The 16,870-nt window shown below is 36.1% G+C and overlaps 1 protein-coding gene across 13 annotated transcripts in view; it reads left to right on the plus strand.

The window, feature by feature from the left end:
• The window catches only part of FRYL (FRY like transcription coactivator), a 240,071-nt gene that overhangs the window by 134,939 nt on the left and 88,262 nt on the right, over window positions 1–16,870 (plus strand). For 9 of the 13 annotated variants that reach the window (XM_059671738.1, XM_059671683.1, XM_059671711.1 and 6 more), the window contains 9 exons: window positions 500–601; window positions 3,486–3,530; window positions 5,888–5,991; window positions 6,193–6,301; window positions 7,989–8,075; window positions 10,832–11,003; window positions 11,739–11,871; window positions 13,970–14,077; window positions 16,479–16,716. In XM_059671738.1, the coding sequence (XP_059527721.1) occupies window positions 500–601; window positions 3,486–3,530; window positions 5,888–5,991; window positions 6,193–6,301; window positions 7,989–8,075; window positions 10,832–11,003; window positions 11,739–11,871; window positions 13,970–14,077; window positions 16,479–16,716 (1,098 nt within the window). The remainder of the gene's footprint in view (window positions 1–499; window positions 602–3,485; window positions 3,531–5,887; window positions 5,992–6,192; window positions 6,302–7,988; window positions 8,076–10,831; window positions 11,004–11,738; window positions 11,872–13,969; window positions 14,078–16,478; window positions 16,717–16,870) is intronic. The other 4 variants (XM_059671715.1, XM_059671720.1, XM_059671725.1 and 1 more) reach the window with 1 other exon arrangement.

Genomic DNA, 16,870 nt, shown 5'->3' on the forward strand with positions numbered 1-16,870 from the left:
ACATGCATTCCAGGCACTGAACTGAGTGCTTTGCCTCATTTGTCTTCCTTAAGCCTCACAACCTCGTAGGATGTGTATGATTATTATTTTCCACTTTACATTTTAGGAAAGTGAGGCTTAGAGCTAGTGATGTATCCTCCCTGGTGTCGGGCACCTGCAAATGGAAAGCTGACACTTCAATGCCAGTCTGTCCTCTGATCCCAGGGCCCATGCTCACAACCACGGTACCGACTGAAGGAGGAATGGCTCTAGGGAAAATAATAGCATGCTCTAACTCAGGGAGTATATGATAGGTCAGAGAACAGTCCTTATAGAAAATTTGCCCTTTATTATTCTTTGTTACATGACTCTAGGAGATCATGTTTCTTACTATAACTGGGTAAACTGCATAAAGGAGTCTTTTGGTTTCCTTGTTTATGAGAATAAATGAAATATAATTTACAAGTCCAGTGCTTTGTCGTATAAAGTGTTAACTCTCTCTTTTATCTGTCTTCTATAGGCTCTATATCCACTAATTACCTGCCTTTTATGTGTCAGTCAGAAACAGTTTTTTTTAAGTAACTGGCATATTTTCCTACAGAACTGTTTGTCGCACTTAAAGGTAAGACATAATCTCATTTCTGACCTGTAAATACTGACTGTAGTGTATTCACTTATGCATATACATTGACTAGCATGTAATAAACTTTCATTACTATTGGTACATATGAATAATTAATAGTTTACCATATTCCATTTCTTATGCATACTTTATACCTCCTCTAGGGAATCAGTCATGTATGAACATGAAGAAACTTTTGATTAAAATTTTGATTTGTCTTACTGAGCGCCAAATTGTGCATTTTTAATGATTGATGTATTAATAGTATCTTCAACCTAGCAATATTTGTTAATAAAGTCCTTAGACCCATAGAGTATTAATCTTATAAAACTTACTTTGTGTTTGAGAAAATTCAATAATGTTAATTCAAGTCTGAATAATATTTAAAAGCCTTGATAATAAAATATTACTAAAAGCACATTTCACATAAGTATGCCCAGCCAAATTAAAGTGTGGTACTGGATCCACATAGATGTAACAGCTCTTGAAATTATTCTGACTTGAATCAACACCATTTGACACATCTGTGTCTGGTCTGTCTTAATACTGAAAACAAACCTGTGAGATAGAAGGATCCTAATCTTGCCAGGGTGCTCTGCTAGCAAGCTCTAACAGGATCTCCTTTTCTTCTGCGGGTAGGAGTGCTGTTAATGACTGACCGGGGCGGGGGGGGGGGGGGGGGGGAGATAATCCTCATCTGCATGTCACGGGAATGCTTGATTTGAAGACCGTTTTGATACACAGATTAATATTCGACGATTTGCTTACAGGATATATAAACGGCAGATGTGAGATTTCATTTCCTGTCATCCCTCTAAGTTCAGGTTAAGACTGAAAACCTAATACTTTAAAGGCAATGACAAGGCACAGAGGGATTAAATTACTTGTCTCTGGCCTCACAGCTCCTTGTGGTCTTGTGAGAAATAGGACTGCCTCTCCTTTTCACACTTCAGGAATGATCCACTAGACAACATTATCCTAAATATCTTTTTCCTGATTTTATGTATCATTTTAAAAAATGTCTTGATTTTTTTTTTTTGGTAAGATATACAGAAAATATAAGTCTTTGAAAAATATTTTTAACTTTTTCTCTTCCTGGATCTACATTGATTTTATTCATGTTTGAATGAGAAATAATATATTCTGCTTTGTTTATGAAAATTCCCACAGTCAAATCAAGCTGATTCAATGCTGTGACATGTAACCAGAAAATAAGTTTTTATTTACTTAGTTATATTACGTACTGTTTTCTGTCCTTATTTTGATGATTTATATAGATAGAGGTACTTAAAGGAGATTGATAATTTGCTGGGTAATGTGATTCTTAATACTTTTAATAAAGTATATTAAGATGTGCATTTAAGTGTTCTTGGAAGATTGCTTTGTTTCATGACAGTTCATACTTTTCTGTTGCTTGTTGGAATTTTTTTATATATCTACATTTCCACCTAACATATTTGCAATTCTTTCGCAGTACCTTAACTTTTTATTTTTGTCTTAAGGCTTTCATTTAAAATGCTCCATTTTCTTTGAATCCTTACCTCCTGATAAATACTTCTGGCATATTGTCCATGTTCATGAATGGCTATGTCAATCTGCCAGGCTTAAGGAGATAAGAGCCACTTAGCATGAATATTTGGAGTATAGTTGTCTTGACCATTAACCCTTAACTTACATTAAGGCTCTATTCAGCAGAAATTTTATGACTTGGTTCCTGTTTACTAGGTTTAGATTCTGGGGCTAAGCTGCATAGTCTAGGTAAGGAATTGAGCATTCAAGGGAAAACTACATTAATTACCTGTTGTGACAGGTATAATTTGTTTTTATATGTAGGAAATACTGGCTCAAGGTAAAGGCCTTACCTAAATTGATTTTGTTTTGAGATTCAAGTAACCTCTTAATTTAAAAAAAAAAATGTCTATAACAGTTTTTCATTTATTAGACCTACTACTTCTTAAAATTGATTTTTACTAATATTTGCTATATGCTAGATTCTCTGAATACAGTATCTCATTTAATTCTTACTGTGACAGGCTGAAAGAAGAGAACTAAGTAACCCATGTTTAGGGAGCCAAAAAGTGATAGAGATTTGCATCTAGATACATTCAGTGCCATAACATTTGCGCTTTCTGGTCTATCTTGTTACCTTTTAATGTACTATTAGGAATGATGCTGTAACAGATATTTTAAGAAAATATTTTGGCTATAATTTTAGAATATTTAAAAGACATCCAAAGTCATAAAAATAATATATTTTCAAGGCACTTTAAGATATTGCCCAATTTTAAAAAAATTATTATACCAGTTTTTGAAGCTGGTGATCATAAAACATGGGTGTTAGTCCTATAGGTTCAGAAATAGCACGAGAGAACATCCTATTTATTTTCATTGAAAATGTTAAATCTGTTAATTTTGTTCCAAACAGAATTTGGTAGTTTCCAATGCCCCTATCTTTATATCAACTGAGGTCATTCTGTGAAAAATGACTTTTAAGTTTCTAAAGAGCAATTAAGAGAGAAATACGAGTACATATCATACAGAAATATTTTGAAGAATTTTTTTCTACAGTGTATGCTTAATTTCTTTTAAAAAATTAAACTTTAACGTTTAAGTTCAATTGCAGTGCTTTGGAGAGGAAAAATTAGATTGTTAAAAATTTAAGTGTTTTCTCTCAGTTTGAGTATTGTAGATGTATCCCAAGATGCCCAAAAAATTAGAGGATTTTTTTTTTTTCTGAGTATTTCTGGCCACTGTCTTGGAAATTTCAGATTTCTTCTAAATAGAGGCCTTGGTGAGGAGCTGTCTTGTTTGGTGCTTATTTTCATCTAACATGCATGTGCTGCATCTCATGTTTATGTTTGCTGTCTCACGTTGCTTTATTTAGATGCCATCTAACAACAGTATCAGAAAGCAAATAGAAACACTCCAGGTGAGTTGTGTCAATGTAAGACGTTGCTTTATCTCCTTTAAGTGTGCTTATTTTTTTTTCCCCCTTTACCCATTATTGCATTGCATGTCTAATAATATTTATTCATGGCTGCTTCTTGTATGGTAGCAAAAGAGTAGCACACAGCAGGAGCATTCTAGTTTTCGTATTAAAGAGGCCCCAAGAAAATGAACTTAAGATATTTGATAATGAATGTTGATTGTTAACCAGAATTCTCAGTTTTAAGATAGTCTGTCTAATTTACATTAGCTGTTAAAAATGAAATTTTTTAAAGATTTGCAAATGAAGTTGAGACAGTAGCTTAGATCTTGAATATGATTTTATTGCACCACTTTTTAAACTTTTATTTGATTGGTTTGGGTTTTAAACAGATTATTTGGGGGGAGGTTCACAGTAGAGAAAAAGGAAAAACAGAATAAAATAATTGCTGCCAAAGAGCATATTTGACTGACATACCAAATTTTATTACATATTAATACTATTGGATTTTTATTAATGTAATCTGAGTATTCACATTAGATGAAAATAGTAATGAGGCAATTAAATATCTTTGTTTAAGACTCAGGTCAGTTTAGGGTGTTTTTATTATTTAGGCATGATCGCAGCATTGTAGTGGTCAAATAAATAATAATTGATTTTTATCACTTTTCATCTTGTTGTGCTATTGTTCATTATAAAGTATTCTGCTTTGTTAACATAGTGGTCAATCTTGGAAAGTTTGAAAATCATGTATTTTTGTGGGTTTTTTGTTTTGTTTTTTATGCTAGATACTTTATAACTTAAAATAAGAAAATAAGATAAACCTAATACTTTATTAAGCATTTATATGAGAATAATTTTTATGTGGAATTGGGCTTAAATATTTTTAATGTGCAATTTATACTTTAAAAATGCAATTTAATAATGTGAAAGTATTATTTGGAGTGTACATAAAACTAATTGAATTCATATTTTGATATTTGACATCCACGTTTTAAACAATATCAATATAATAGTAAAGAAAATACTGCCCAAATCTTGGTTATTAGTAACATATGCAGGGTATCCCCAAAAATGTATCCACTCTTTGAATAATTATAAAGACAGTGTTTATTAAAATACATTTCATTTTCAAAATGTAATAGAATATAATAATTTCATTATTAATTATATCAAATACTCATATAGATAAATGTGGTAAAGTATATTTTCTAGTGGTTGTCTTTTATAAAAATACCCTTAGTTGTTACATCTTTTGCATAGTTTTTAGTCGTAAGTAGTTAGATGTTCATTTTTCTATATTTTAAAACATAAAATAGAATGGCCAATTACTTAGTATTTAAGAACTCCCTTTTGTCTGTTGCTATATATAAAATAATTGTTCAGTAGTAAGAAATTCCCCAAATAAAATTAAATAAATGCTAACTTATAGCAATAAATGCATCCTACAACCATGCATACAGTTTCTCCTAATAAAATTGATGATTAGCTGCATTTTCAATATTCACAATGAAATCTCATTACGTGACTGGTCATTGGAGAACTTTACTTTTTATAATAGCTGGTATGCAGAAAAGGTTTGTCGATCAAATTGTGATTGAAATAGAAGACTTTTCTGCTTCTAAATAGTAATAATTTAAATAGTGTTCTGATTCTAAATAAATAGTTGAAGGTATAGACCCTTGTTGAGCATTTATCATGTACCAGGCAGTGTTTCAAGTGCTTTTCACATAATTTCCTGAGTCTGTGAGGTAGGTACCATATTGCCTCGTTTTTAGAGCTGAGGAAATTGTGGCACCAAGTGAGGTAACAGCAGCCAAGGTCACTCCTAATTTGAGAGACCATGCTCTTAACCCACTAGTCTATATATTTCCTCTTGTTAGGCTAATCACTCAGTAATATTTTGCATTATTTCATAAATGCAAATATCTGTAACAGCATTTGGTATTCTAGATTTTAACTGTATATGGGTTGCAGTGAATTATTGCCAAGATTAGTAATCCTTCTATCATTAGGCCAGTATTGTATGAACCATTTATTACCAAGTAAGTTGATGTGTGTGTATAATTTTGAAATTCTTAGAAGTATTATAATTCTAATATTGAGTTGTTTTGTTTTAAGTGTATAAGGAATGGCTCTGGATTTCCTTATGGTTACTTTTGAGCTATCTGTACTTACCATACACCAAACATATACTTACCATATATATACAAACATATGCTTACATATTTAAACCTGTTTTGGATTGAATAAAAAAGAGAGGAGTGAGGGCTTTTAGTTGCTGACAGAGAATGTATCTGTTCTTAAATGATTGCAAGTACTTAAATAAACTTATTTTAATTCTCTTTTGTTCTAAACAGAATAAAGATCCTAAAATGTCTCGAGTTGCACTGGAATCTTTGTACAGATTGTTGTGGGTTTATGTAATTAGAATAAAATGTGAAAGCAACACTGTAACTCAAAGGTGAGTGCCTTTGTTTCCAAGTGTATCTTAAATAAAATATTGCTAAAACATATCTCACTAAGGGAATTTTAGTTAACATGACAAACACCTTGTGGGGGAATATAAATTCTCCTGACATACTATGAAGAATAGGAAGAATAGTTTGTGACTGTTCTGTTAATTTCATCATCTCATTATGACTAATTGTTTTTTTCCCTGTAGTCGTCTTATGAGCATAGTGTCAGCACTTTTCCCAAAAGGCTCACGTAGTGTGGTTCCTCGTGACACCCCTCTCAATATATTTGTGAAGATTATTCAGTTCATTGCTCAGGTGAGTATTTCACCTCCTAATACATGTGCCCATGTAAGGGACAAGAGTAATCTGTTGCAGTAACTTGGAGTATGAAAATTTGTTACACATCTAAAAGCATGATAAAATATTTATTACTATTGAACAGTGGAAATAATAAATGTATGCTATAAATATAAAAGATGTTAATGGTTGGGGGTTTTTTTTGTTTTTTTTGGTGACAAAATAAGTTTGTCATGGATCTACACACTTGGGGAAGGAAAGGAGAGCCACAGGTGGAAGAAGCACTGTAGTTCGGGGGGCTCAAGAAGGTGTATGATCCTACCCTTGTGCTTTTACTAATTACCTCTGGAGTAGCTCGAAAGGTTGTGTGTGGGTTTTTGTTTTTTTCCTTGAAAATTGTTTTCATAATTTGTGTTAACGTAGGTCCTTAGGTATAGATACTAGAATCCACTGTAGCTAGTTGAACCGAAAGGGATTTTTTAAGGAATATAAATAGTTCACAGAAACACTCATAGTCTGAATGATTAAGAGGAAACTACAGAATTGCTAACAAGGAGGCTGCTGCCTCCACCACAATCAGAAAGTTGCCAAATTAGGAAATCACCACAGATGTCTTAGACCCATGCTGCTACCATGATCCCACCAGTAAAGTGGGTTCCTCCCCGCCCCCCCCCCCCCCCCCCCCGACCTCCAGTTCCCAAAGGCTCGCATGAGTGTACCACTTGGCAGGGTCTAAGCCACGTTCTAAAGCCCACTGTTACCAGGCGTCCTAGCAAATACCATTTTAGCTCTCCAGGCTCTGCCATACAGGAAGGTTTGTTCTTAGGGGATTGACTGGGTGCTGAATGATCACATCGAAGGCTTTAATCACATCAGCCTTGCAGAAGCATCAGTAGGCTTACCTCCTCAACGTAGCAAAACGTTTGATTCCAGAATGTTCATTGCATTCTCTTTGAACTAAAAATCTGACAATTTAGATGGTCCAAAATGTAGTTATTTTGATAGTAAATAAATAAGGAATATTTAAATAAAATGAGTACATTTCTATTTGCTAGAGCACAGAACTGATGGTAATTAAATAAGTATAAATCTGTCGATAAGGTAAATGAAAGCAAATTGTGCTTTAGCTCTAGTATTCAGAAAAAATTGCCATTAGGTTGTATCCCTTTCCTCCTCCTTTTCCCCGCCCCAGTTCCCTTGGATTAATCGCTTCACACCAACACTCCGCCAGAACTATAAAACTCTCTCAAACATCAGTTAATCTTCCTGGTTAACTTTTTCCTTAGAGATTTCCTTCCTGGAGCCCTGTTCTTCCTGTCCCATCGGATCTCTCGCTAGGCCAGCTGCATGGATAATGCAGGGCACACTTTCATCTAAGAGAATTACTTCACTTAGATTTTGGTGAATGAATACTTAAAACTTTACCCATTGGTTTGGATATTAAATCATTTGATAAATATCTATAATTTTTTTATTTAAAAAATTTTTTCAATTACAGTTGACATTCAGCATTACATTGGTTCCAGGTGTTATAGTCATTAAACTATAATTCATAAGTATTTTTCTGTATACAACTAGATTTAATGAATTTCTTGTGGGCACAGATCTGTGTCATTGCCATTATATGTATAATTCTTAGCATTATACCTAACATATAGTTGTAGCAAGTTAGAAGGATTTATTCGTTGTGTGTATGTTTTTCTAGGAACGTTTGGATTTTGCAATGAAAGAAATAATATTTGATCTTCTCAGTGTTGGAAAGTCTACTAAAACTTTCACCATTAATCCAGAGGTAAAAATAAATAAATAAATAAATTATAGAGTAATACATTATTCTCAACTTTTTATTTTTAGTGGTTTTTTCTTAGAACAGTTTCTGGAATCAACAATTAGGCTCAAACCCATAGTTAGAAGTTCTACTTCTTACTACAGGTGTGATCTGGGACAAGTGGTATAACCTTTCCGATAGCTAACTGAGTGGTTTAAGAGTAGTGTTAAGCATGGTGCAAAATAATCCAGAGAGGAAGTTTTTCAGGTTAGCCAGCTCAGCTGGATTCTAGAAGTTGTGACGTGAGCTCATGTTTCTTGCAAAATTAATATAAATATAAATAATATGAACAACAGGGTCTTTAAGAAATATCATTCATTCATCATTTATCGAGCACCTAAAATGTGCCTCAGGTACTGTTTTAGGTATTAGAGACAAAACAGACAAAAATCCTTTTCCCCAGATGGAGCTTACAATAATAATTTTTTAAAAGAAAAAAAAAATGTTATTCTACTTCTGTGGCCTTGTTTTTTACTAGTAAATTCTAATTCTGTAGACATTCAGTTTTCAGATTGTTTTAAAATATTTTATGAACGTATTGCTTATCAGAATCTAATAACATTTGAGAATGTAAAAAGACTGTAGGTGCTATCTATTATGCCTTTTAAATTGTGTTGGTTCTCATAATCAAATCCGGAGATATATATTTATGTAGTTAACAAATAGGATAGAAAGTTATTGAAGCTTTTCAGTTTATGGTATTTTTAAGATAAGGTAATATATATTTCCAGGTTTTTTAAGTGAGCATATGGGAGTGTTTTATATACTCCATGTGGTTTCCAGCAACAAAAATCACATAATGAAAGGCATTCTCTTAAACATCCATTTTCAAGGTTATTTCCTCCATTGAACACGTTTATTTCTAAAGTAAGTTTCTCCTCACTGAAGCTCTCACACTAGGAGTAGAAAAAGTGTCAGTTCAACTGGGTTTTTGTTTTGTTTTGTGGTTTTTGAGGGGTTTTTTTTGTTGTTGTTTTAGAGAAAGAGAGGAAAGGAGAGGTATAGAGAGATAGAAACATTAATGAGACTGAGCCCAACCAGTGTGGAAAAAGGAGTACAAAAAGTGTTTGCTGTTTTGTTATTGTTGTTCGTTTAGACTTCTTTATTAGGATTATCTTCGAGCCACATTTTCCTTTCAGGAATCCTTTTAAGCTTGTGAGAACTAGTTTAAGTAAAACCAGGTAAAAGTATCCATCTATTCATTTAATCAAATACCTGCAAATTGCAGTACTCTGAAAGAATGGGTAAATGAGGGCAATTCTGTGGACCGGGGGCATTGCGGACTTCCCACTTCCTTCCAGGTGTCTTGTATGGCTATGTGACCTGACCTTCTGATGTTTACTAGTAGCCTAAGGGAAGGCACCAGTGCTGTCATATAGCTTAAACTCGAAACTTACTTAGATAAAAAAAGATGTTTTAATAGAAGTTTTCCTTCCTCCCTGGATTCCAGTGAGCTGTCTTGCAGGCCCACTGGGATGCACGTGCCTGCTGTAGAGACCACTGGTGCAGGTCAGAGATAACGGCAGCTTGGGCTGAGACAGCGAGGTGCAGATAGGGAGGTCATTTACCGAGACAAGAAACATTGGGAGGATCGATTTGTGGGGGAAAGTGCATTTGGTTTGAACATGTTAAATCTGAGACGTCTTTTTGACATCAGGTAGGTAATTAAAGTCCTGTAAACACATGCAATGGCTTTGGGAGAGAGAACATGATGGTAGGAGAAGGCGTTCTAATATTTAATATCCGATGAAGGAGGCTCAGCCTGAAATGCAGCCCAGGGAACACAGCCAGCAGTGGCACAGGTGAACCGAGGGAGGAAATGTTTCAGGAAAGAACACTGTCCCGAGCTGCTGAAGTCACAGGATGCGGGGAAAGTGCCCCCTGTTGTGAACAATATGGTCATTAACCACTGCGAGTTGCTTCAGTGAAGTATTCTGAGATAATTGAGTACAGCCCTGACCGGTTTGGCTCAGTGGATAGAGCGTCAGCCTGCGGACTGAAGGGTCCCAGGTTCGATTCCGGTCAAGGGCATGTACCTTGGTTGCGGGCACAGCCCCAGTAGGAGGTGTGCAGGAGGCAGCTGATCAATGTTTCTCTCTCATCGATGTTTCTAACTCTATCCCTCTCCCTTCCTCTCTGTAAAAAATCAATAAAATATATATTTTTTAAAAAGATAATTGAGTACGGTTAACAGAAATGCAGTATATTCAGTTGAAAGGGAAATGTTGAATGTGCAAGAAAAGAGATAATCAATAATATAATTTCCCAAAAATGTTAAGATCAGATAGCATTCTAAAGCTAGAAAGACCAGGCCCCCCCCCCCCCCCCTCAACTCAAATAAGAGCAAAGGAGAGGAAGAAGAAGTGCAGATATAAGTGCACTGGTGTGTGTTGTAGTGAGAGTTTAAAGAAGGTTGGTTTTTTCCTTCTGTGAAGCAGGAGAGGAGAGAGAGGGAGAAGAGGAGGAGGAGAGTTGAGGACAGATGGAAAAGGTTTGAAACAAGCTTTATAGCGACAGAGGAGAGCCAGTTGACCTCTGAAGTGAGTGGGTGGCATCTGGAATTTGACATTAAAGCACACTTCAGTGCCTGGATTGGTTAAAAACTGTTGAGCAGAAAGCTGAGTTTTCCTGCACCCCAGTATTATTTGATGAGATATTTTTAACATGAAAAAAATATCGGCAGAAAGTCTGCTTTACTTTTGGAAACTGTCTCTCCGCAGAGAATGAACATAGGCCTCCGAGTCTTCCTGGTGATAGCGGACAGCTTGCAGCAGAAAGATGGAGAGCCACCGATGCCAACAACAGGAATTATTCTTCCTTCAGGAAACACGCTTCGTGTGAAGAAAATTTTTCTCAATAAAACCTTGACCGATGAAGAAGCGAAAGTCATAGGTTAGCGTTACCTCAAATAAATAGAACAGCTTGTTGATACCGTTTAATGTGCTTCTGTAGACGTTTAGATCAAATCTAAAACATATATGTTTACCTATTATGGTTATTCCAGTACATGGAGTGATAAAAAAAATGAATACATTTTTTATATCTACAAGTTGTTAGGTTAAAAGTCTTCTGTTTAAAGCTTTACTTTCTTATGTGACATTATTTACTGCATTTCATTCTTCCTTCAAATTTTAGTTCTGTGCATAATTTTTACATATACTAAAGCCAATCATCAGGGAGAAGAGTATATCACAGTCAAAATGCCTTCTTTTGCAACATTGATAAGCTAATGTCTTTTTTTTTTTTAATTGAATTTGTTGGGGTAACACTGGTTAACAAAATTATACAGGTTTCAGGCGCACAATTCTACAACACATCATGTGTACACTGTACTGTGTGTTCACCACCCCAAGTCAAGTCTCCGTCCATCACCATTTATCCCCCTATATTCTCCTCCACCTCCCCATCCCTCCCTCCCGCCAGCAGTCACCACACTGTTGTCTGTGTCCGTGAGTTTTTTATCTCTTTTTATTTCCTTTTTTGCTCAGTCCCTTCACGCACATCCCACCTCCCGACAGCTGTCAGTCTGCTCTGATGAAGAGGCTTTTATTTTTACAGAAAAGGAATTGTAACTATTCCTTATTTAACTTCTAACATTTTATAACTGAGGGTTTTTTTCCTCTCCAGGAATGTCAGTTTACTATCCTCAAGTGAGAAAAGCATTAGATAGCATTCTCAGACATTTGGACAAAGAAGTTGGGAGGCCGATGTGTATGACTAGTGTGCAGATGTCTCATAAGGAGCCTGAAGAGATGATTACGTACGTAGCAAATTAATTCTTTCCATTGCTATTTCAGTTTTTGTAAAGATGGTTGATTCGTGCTTACTTGTCTTGTTCCTTTCTCTCCCGGAGTTCTTCTGTATTGCCATCTGCTGTGGTTATTAACACGGCGGTTCCTTCCACGTGCCAAGTTTTGTCCTTTAGTATAGATAGCAGAAGGTGTCCTGGATTCTCGGTCTAGCTTGTTGTCAGTGACAAAGCCCTACTCTCATTCTGTGAGTGATAGGTAAATCCTCGTTGCCCCAGATGTGTGCGGACTGATTGGTGGGTTAAGTCAGGCCGATGCTCTTATTTCCAGGGCCCTGATAAACAACAAAGAAAACCTGAAAACCTCCTGGGAACCAGGGGTACAGAGAGGAAGAATGTATGAGTAGATTTTTTGAAACAGTACTTCATCCCTGCCCATCCCACTCTAGTCTTGTCACCACTGCTTATCATCCCAGCATCTTTTTTCCTGATTAGGAATTTCCTCCTCAAGAGAATATAGTTCATGGCAATAACTTCCTTCATTGGCTAAGATATATCTACATATTCTGTATAAGGAACAGCATTTTTCAGATAGTAATATCTGCATTCCAGGTCTTAGATGACCAAATTGCAAGTTGGGTCTCTCAATTTAATTCATATACAGTTATACACTAGTGTGTAATAATATCTCAGAATTTCTCTGACGTGAAGTTTTTCCTGCGTTACTTCATCACAACCACTCTCCTCATTTCTGTCGATACGTTTGCCCTCAAGCTCCTCTGGCTGCGTATGTCGAGCCCCAATGATGGCAACATCCCCCCGTCAGCCGTTCCTTCTGTGACTCCACCAGTGTTCGCCTCTGACAACAGTACCTTTCCTTCCTCTGCTCCACTTTAATCTTTGTTGGCGAGTTTCCTCTTTTGAGTATTCATTGTTGTGAAATGCCACCTGAATTTATCACTGGAGACAAGTAAGCAGCACAACTACACACTTTGCTGTCTGTGTGTGAACCAAGTAACAGACGGGCAGTGACTAATTATGACAGAATTTGAAAAAAGTGAGGTGATTTGTCACTGATTAAGGTGCTCATCTGTTAAGTACGTCATGATCGGTGGACTGAAAAGCTAACAGGGAAACTTTTTTATGCAATTACTTACAGTTAACATGTGGGAACTGAAGATTGAACCACGCTGGGACTGGTGGTATTTAATTCAATTGTGGTTCCCAGAGCTCATGCATATTGGAACCATGGAAAGAGACAACTGACTATATAAAAACTCTAAAAGCCGGTAGCAAATCCATTGCCACTATAACAAATATGAGCCTAAAATATTTAAATCATCCAAATTCCTTTATACATAAGAATTATTTTCTAGGCCAACTGAAGAGCTATTTGGATAAGTTAACTAAAAGCCTCACCTTGAAATATAGACCAAAATAAAAACCAGTATATTAAGATGTTAGATATTTAAAATAAAATCATTGAGTAACTAGAAGTAAATACAGTAGATTTAAATTAATCAAGCCTCTGAAGGAACCAGATGAATTTCAAAAATGAACACATTTTATTACATAAAAATTTGAAGTGTGTGTGTGTGTGTGCGCGCGTGCGCTGAAGTAAAAAGACAAGAACAAACCATAGCAACAGTGGTATATGACAAAGTCTGTTTTCTAAGAACCTTGTTAGTAAAGTATATTAAATAAAAAATTTTTGTTAATTTTGTAGGCTCCCACATAACCAATGTCTGATTATTTAATATCAGTATTATTGTATGATAGTTATTTACTAAAGATTCAATATTAGTTAAATTATATTTAAAATTTATTAATTTGAAATAATTATATTAAAAACAGTGTAATGTATATTCATTATTTAAACTGAATCGTTCCTATGCTTGTTTTACAATTAATGAAAACCTTTTCTGTTTACTGTGTTTTTCCTAGAATTATCTCTGTATTCTTTTGTTCATTTATAAACTAATAATAATTTACTGAATGTATGTGTGCTCTTTTTTATATTAAACTTTCTGGGGTGGGCTCCTGTTTCAACTTTGCTTCCATTTCCCAGCATATGTAATATACTTAAGTCCTGTTGTGACATATTTTTCAGGGGGGAAAGAAAACCCAAAATTGATTTGTTTAGAACTTGTATTGCTGCTATTCCAAGATTGATTCCTGACGGTATGAGCAGAACTGACCTCATCGAGCTGTTAGCAAGGTAAAGGAGAGTCACTATTTGCTATGCTGACTTGTATCTCTTTTGATCCCTTTAAATCTCAAACCAGCCCTGTTACTATTATCACTAAAAGCTAATGATATAGACATTTAATCCTTTGTTTGATTTACTTTCTAAACTCCCATTTTGTCTTTCATGTTTTGTTAAACATGTTCTCCCCATTCATGTTTAACTTTTAAAGTTCTTTTATATTCCCTTACAAAGCCCATTTTTCAACTCCCTCACTTTCTATCTGGCAGTATTTCCTGGGATTTATAAAACACGTTATCCCTTAACATGGGTGTTATCCATGTATGATGATATGGATTAGGCAATTAATTTTTTGTTAACTCCTACCATCATTTCTTTGGCACCCAGGGTGGTGGCCAAGTCTCATTTTCACTGGTTTCTTCTATTGCATTGCCCACAGGGTTGAAGTTTTGTTTTCCCTTTGCTCTGTTAGCATGGCATAGATCTAAAAAATAAGCAAATAACATGAACCAAACTTAAATATTAGCTTTCAGAACTAATTCTAAGTTGAGATGGTGGCCGGTTGAAAACCTGCTTTGTTGATGTAGTTAAGAATTCCCTAGTTGAGGGGTTCGATCGTGAATCTTTTAGGGTTTGCAGATCTTGTGATCTCTGTCACAACCACTCATCTCTGCCTTTGTAGTTCAGAAGCAGCTGAAGCCAGTCTGTAAAGAGAGAGCTGAGTGTCCCAGTGGGCGCCCACCAGAATGAAAATGCATCTATAATCGGCAGCGATGCGGCATCTAGTGCAGGAGCAAATGTCTGAACAATGAATGACAGTTTGCTTTTCTGTTTCCTTTGCTTCTTTCCCCTGTGACGTTTACTTACTGATTAATTTACTTCAGCAGAAAGAAAGCTTCTAGGATCTGGTCTATTTTCTCCCCTATTCCTCTTATTTGCAATTGTGATGTCCAGATCTTGTGTACTTATAAATGAAGCAAGCAGTCCAACAAGTCAAAGATGCATGGTAAATGTGTAGGCCTGTATGCTGGCTCCCAGGCAAGTGCATGACGTCCCCTGCCTTAACTTAGCCAGGCCACATTGCTGTTCTCCTCATGCATCTATACCCGGAGTCACTGAGGTAGGTGTCAGATGACATGTACACATTCGTGGATTAAGGGATGTTGAAATAACCTTGAAAGTCGGCATCATATCGTCAGTCACTCTCCTCTCCCACAGTTACCTCCCTGGGTGCCACTATCAGACACAGCTCCCGGCTCGAGACCCTTAAGCTGGCCCTGTGTGACACTTCTGATGAGCTGCCGCCACTGCTGCTGTCCTGGGCTGACTCCCATGTCGGTCTCGCTGTGGTGCATTTCCCCTTCAGCCTCATTGTCACTGAGGGCTGGCTTAGTGAAGGCCAGGCCTGGTTCAGCAGGGTGAAGGCTGTTCCCTCCGTTCACCGAAACCACCCAGCTAGCATCCCGCTTCCCAAGCATGTCATTGGGGCATATTTTTAAATGTCACCTGCTTTTCTTTTTCATTCAAGCTGTTTCTAACTCTGATGCCTTTGTCTTGATGGTCAGTCTCTAAACAATCCTCCTCAGGCCCAAATCAGAAACATACTCATATGATGATATGTACTGCAGCCATCTTTTCTGTGTGTGTTTTTCTAATCGTTCTCTTTATGTTCTGTTATAATCCTTGAATTTCATCATGTTCATGTCCCCATATGGTTTCGAGTCTTTGAAAGGCAATTTTATAGAGCCTCTCCTCTAATTTGTTTAGCCGTAACACTGTCTTTAGGTGTTAGTTTGAAAATGTTTTATTTCTCCAGGTATACTACACTTACGAGGTTACTACTAAATGTATGCTCATTCTCACCTTCAAGAAATATTTCTGTTAAATTGATTCCATCTTTTTTTGGTTCTGTTTCCTTTCTTACAACTAGCCATCTTATATTTAACAATAACCTCAGCAGCATGAAAGGAATGATATAGGTAAATCATGTTCTTCCCAGTGATAGTAAAGGACTGAATAAATGTGAGATGGCGCTAAGACATTATATGATTGCACTTAATTATTGATTGATTAGAGGATAACATTGTATTTTAAGAATTAAAGGATTTTTAAAAATAATGCTGATATGGCAATCTGTATTTTCCTAAGTATGGCATTTGCATTATGATCAACATTATTCTGAGTTACAGTAAAAATACCAACTAGTATTAGTAGGTTGATATGTGAATTTAAACAAGTGAATATAGACTAGCATAGGAATGGATATAACACAAAAAGTGAACGTTGGTTTCTATCTTCATACTTGGTGCAAACCAGTCAAGAGGCCATGTTTACCAAGCTCTTAGTTTTAAGATGCAGGTGATAAAACTTCCTGGAAGGTTGGGGGTTTGCTGACGGACCTTTGTTCCCGCAGGCTCACGGTTCACATGGATGAAGAGCTGCGCGCTCTCGCGTTCAATACTCTGCAGGCTCTCGTGCTCGATTTTCCAGATTGGCGGGAGGACGTGCTTTCGGGATTTGTCTATTTCGTTGTCCGTGAAGTGACTGACGTCCATCCCACACTTCTTGATAATGCTGTAAAGATGTTGGTACAATTAATAAACCAGTGGAAACAGGCAACCCAAATGCATAACAAAAACCAGGACTCGCAGGTATCGTGTTCTTTTGTGTGGTCCCTTGGAATGTGATCAGTGGTGTTCATGTAGCAAACCCTAAATGCTTTATTCATTTTATTCATTTTCAAAGTGTTTATAATCCATGAAACTGAGTTTTCCTGTAGTTCATATCTTAAATATATCATCTTTC

The sequence above is a fragment of the Myotis daubentonii genome, chromosome 1 (assembly GCF_963259705.1).
Source record: "Myotis daubentonii chromosome 1, mMyoDau2.1, whole genome shotgun sequence".
NCBI classification, from domain to species: domain Eukaryota; kingdom Metazoa; phylum Chordata; class Mammalia; order Chiroptera; family Vespertilionidae; genus Myotis; species Myotis daubentonii.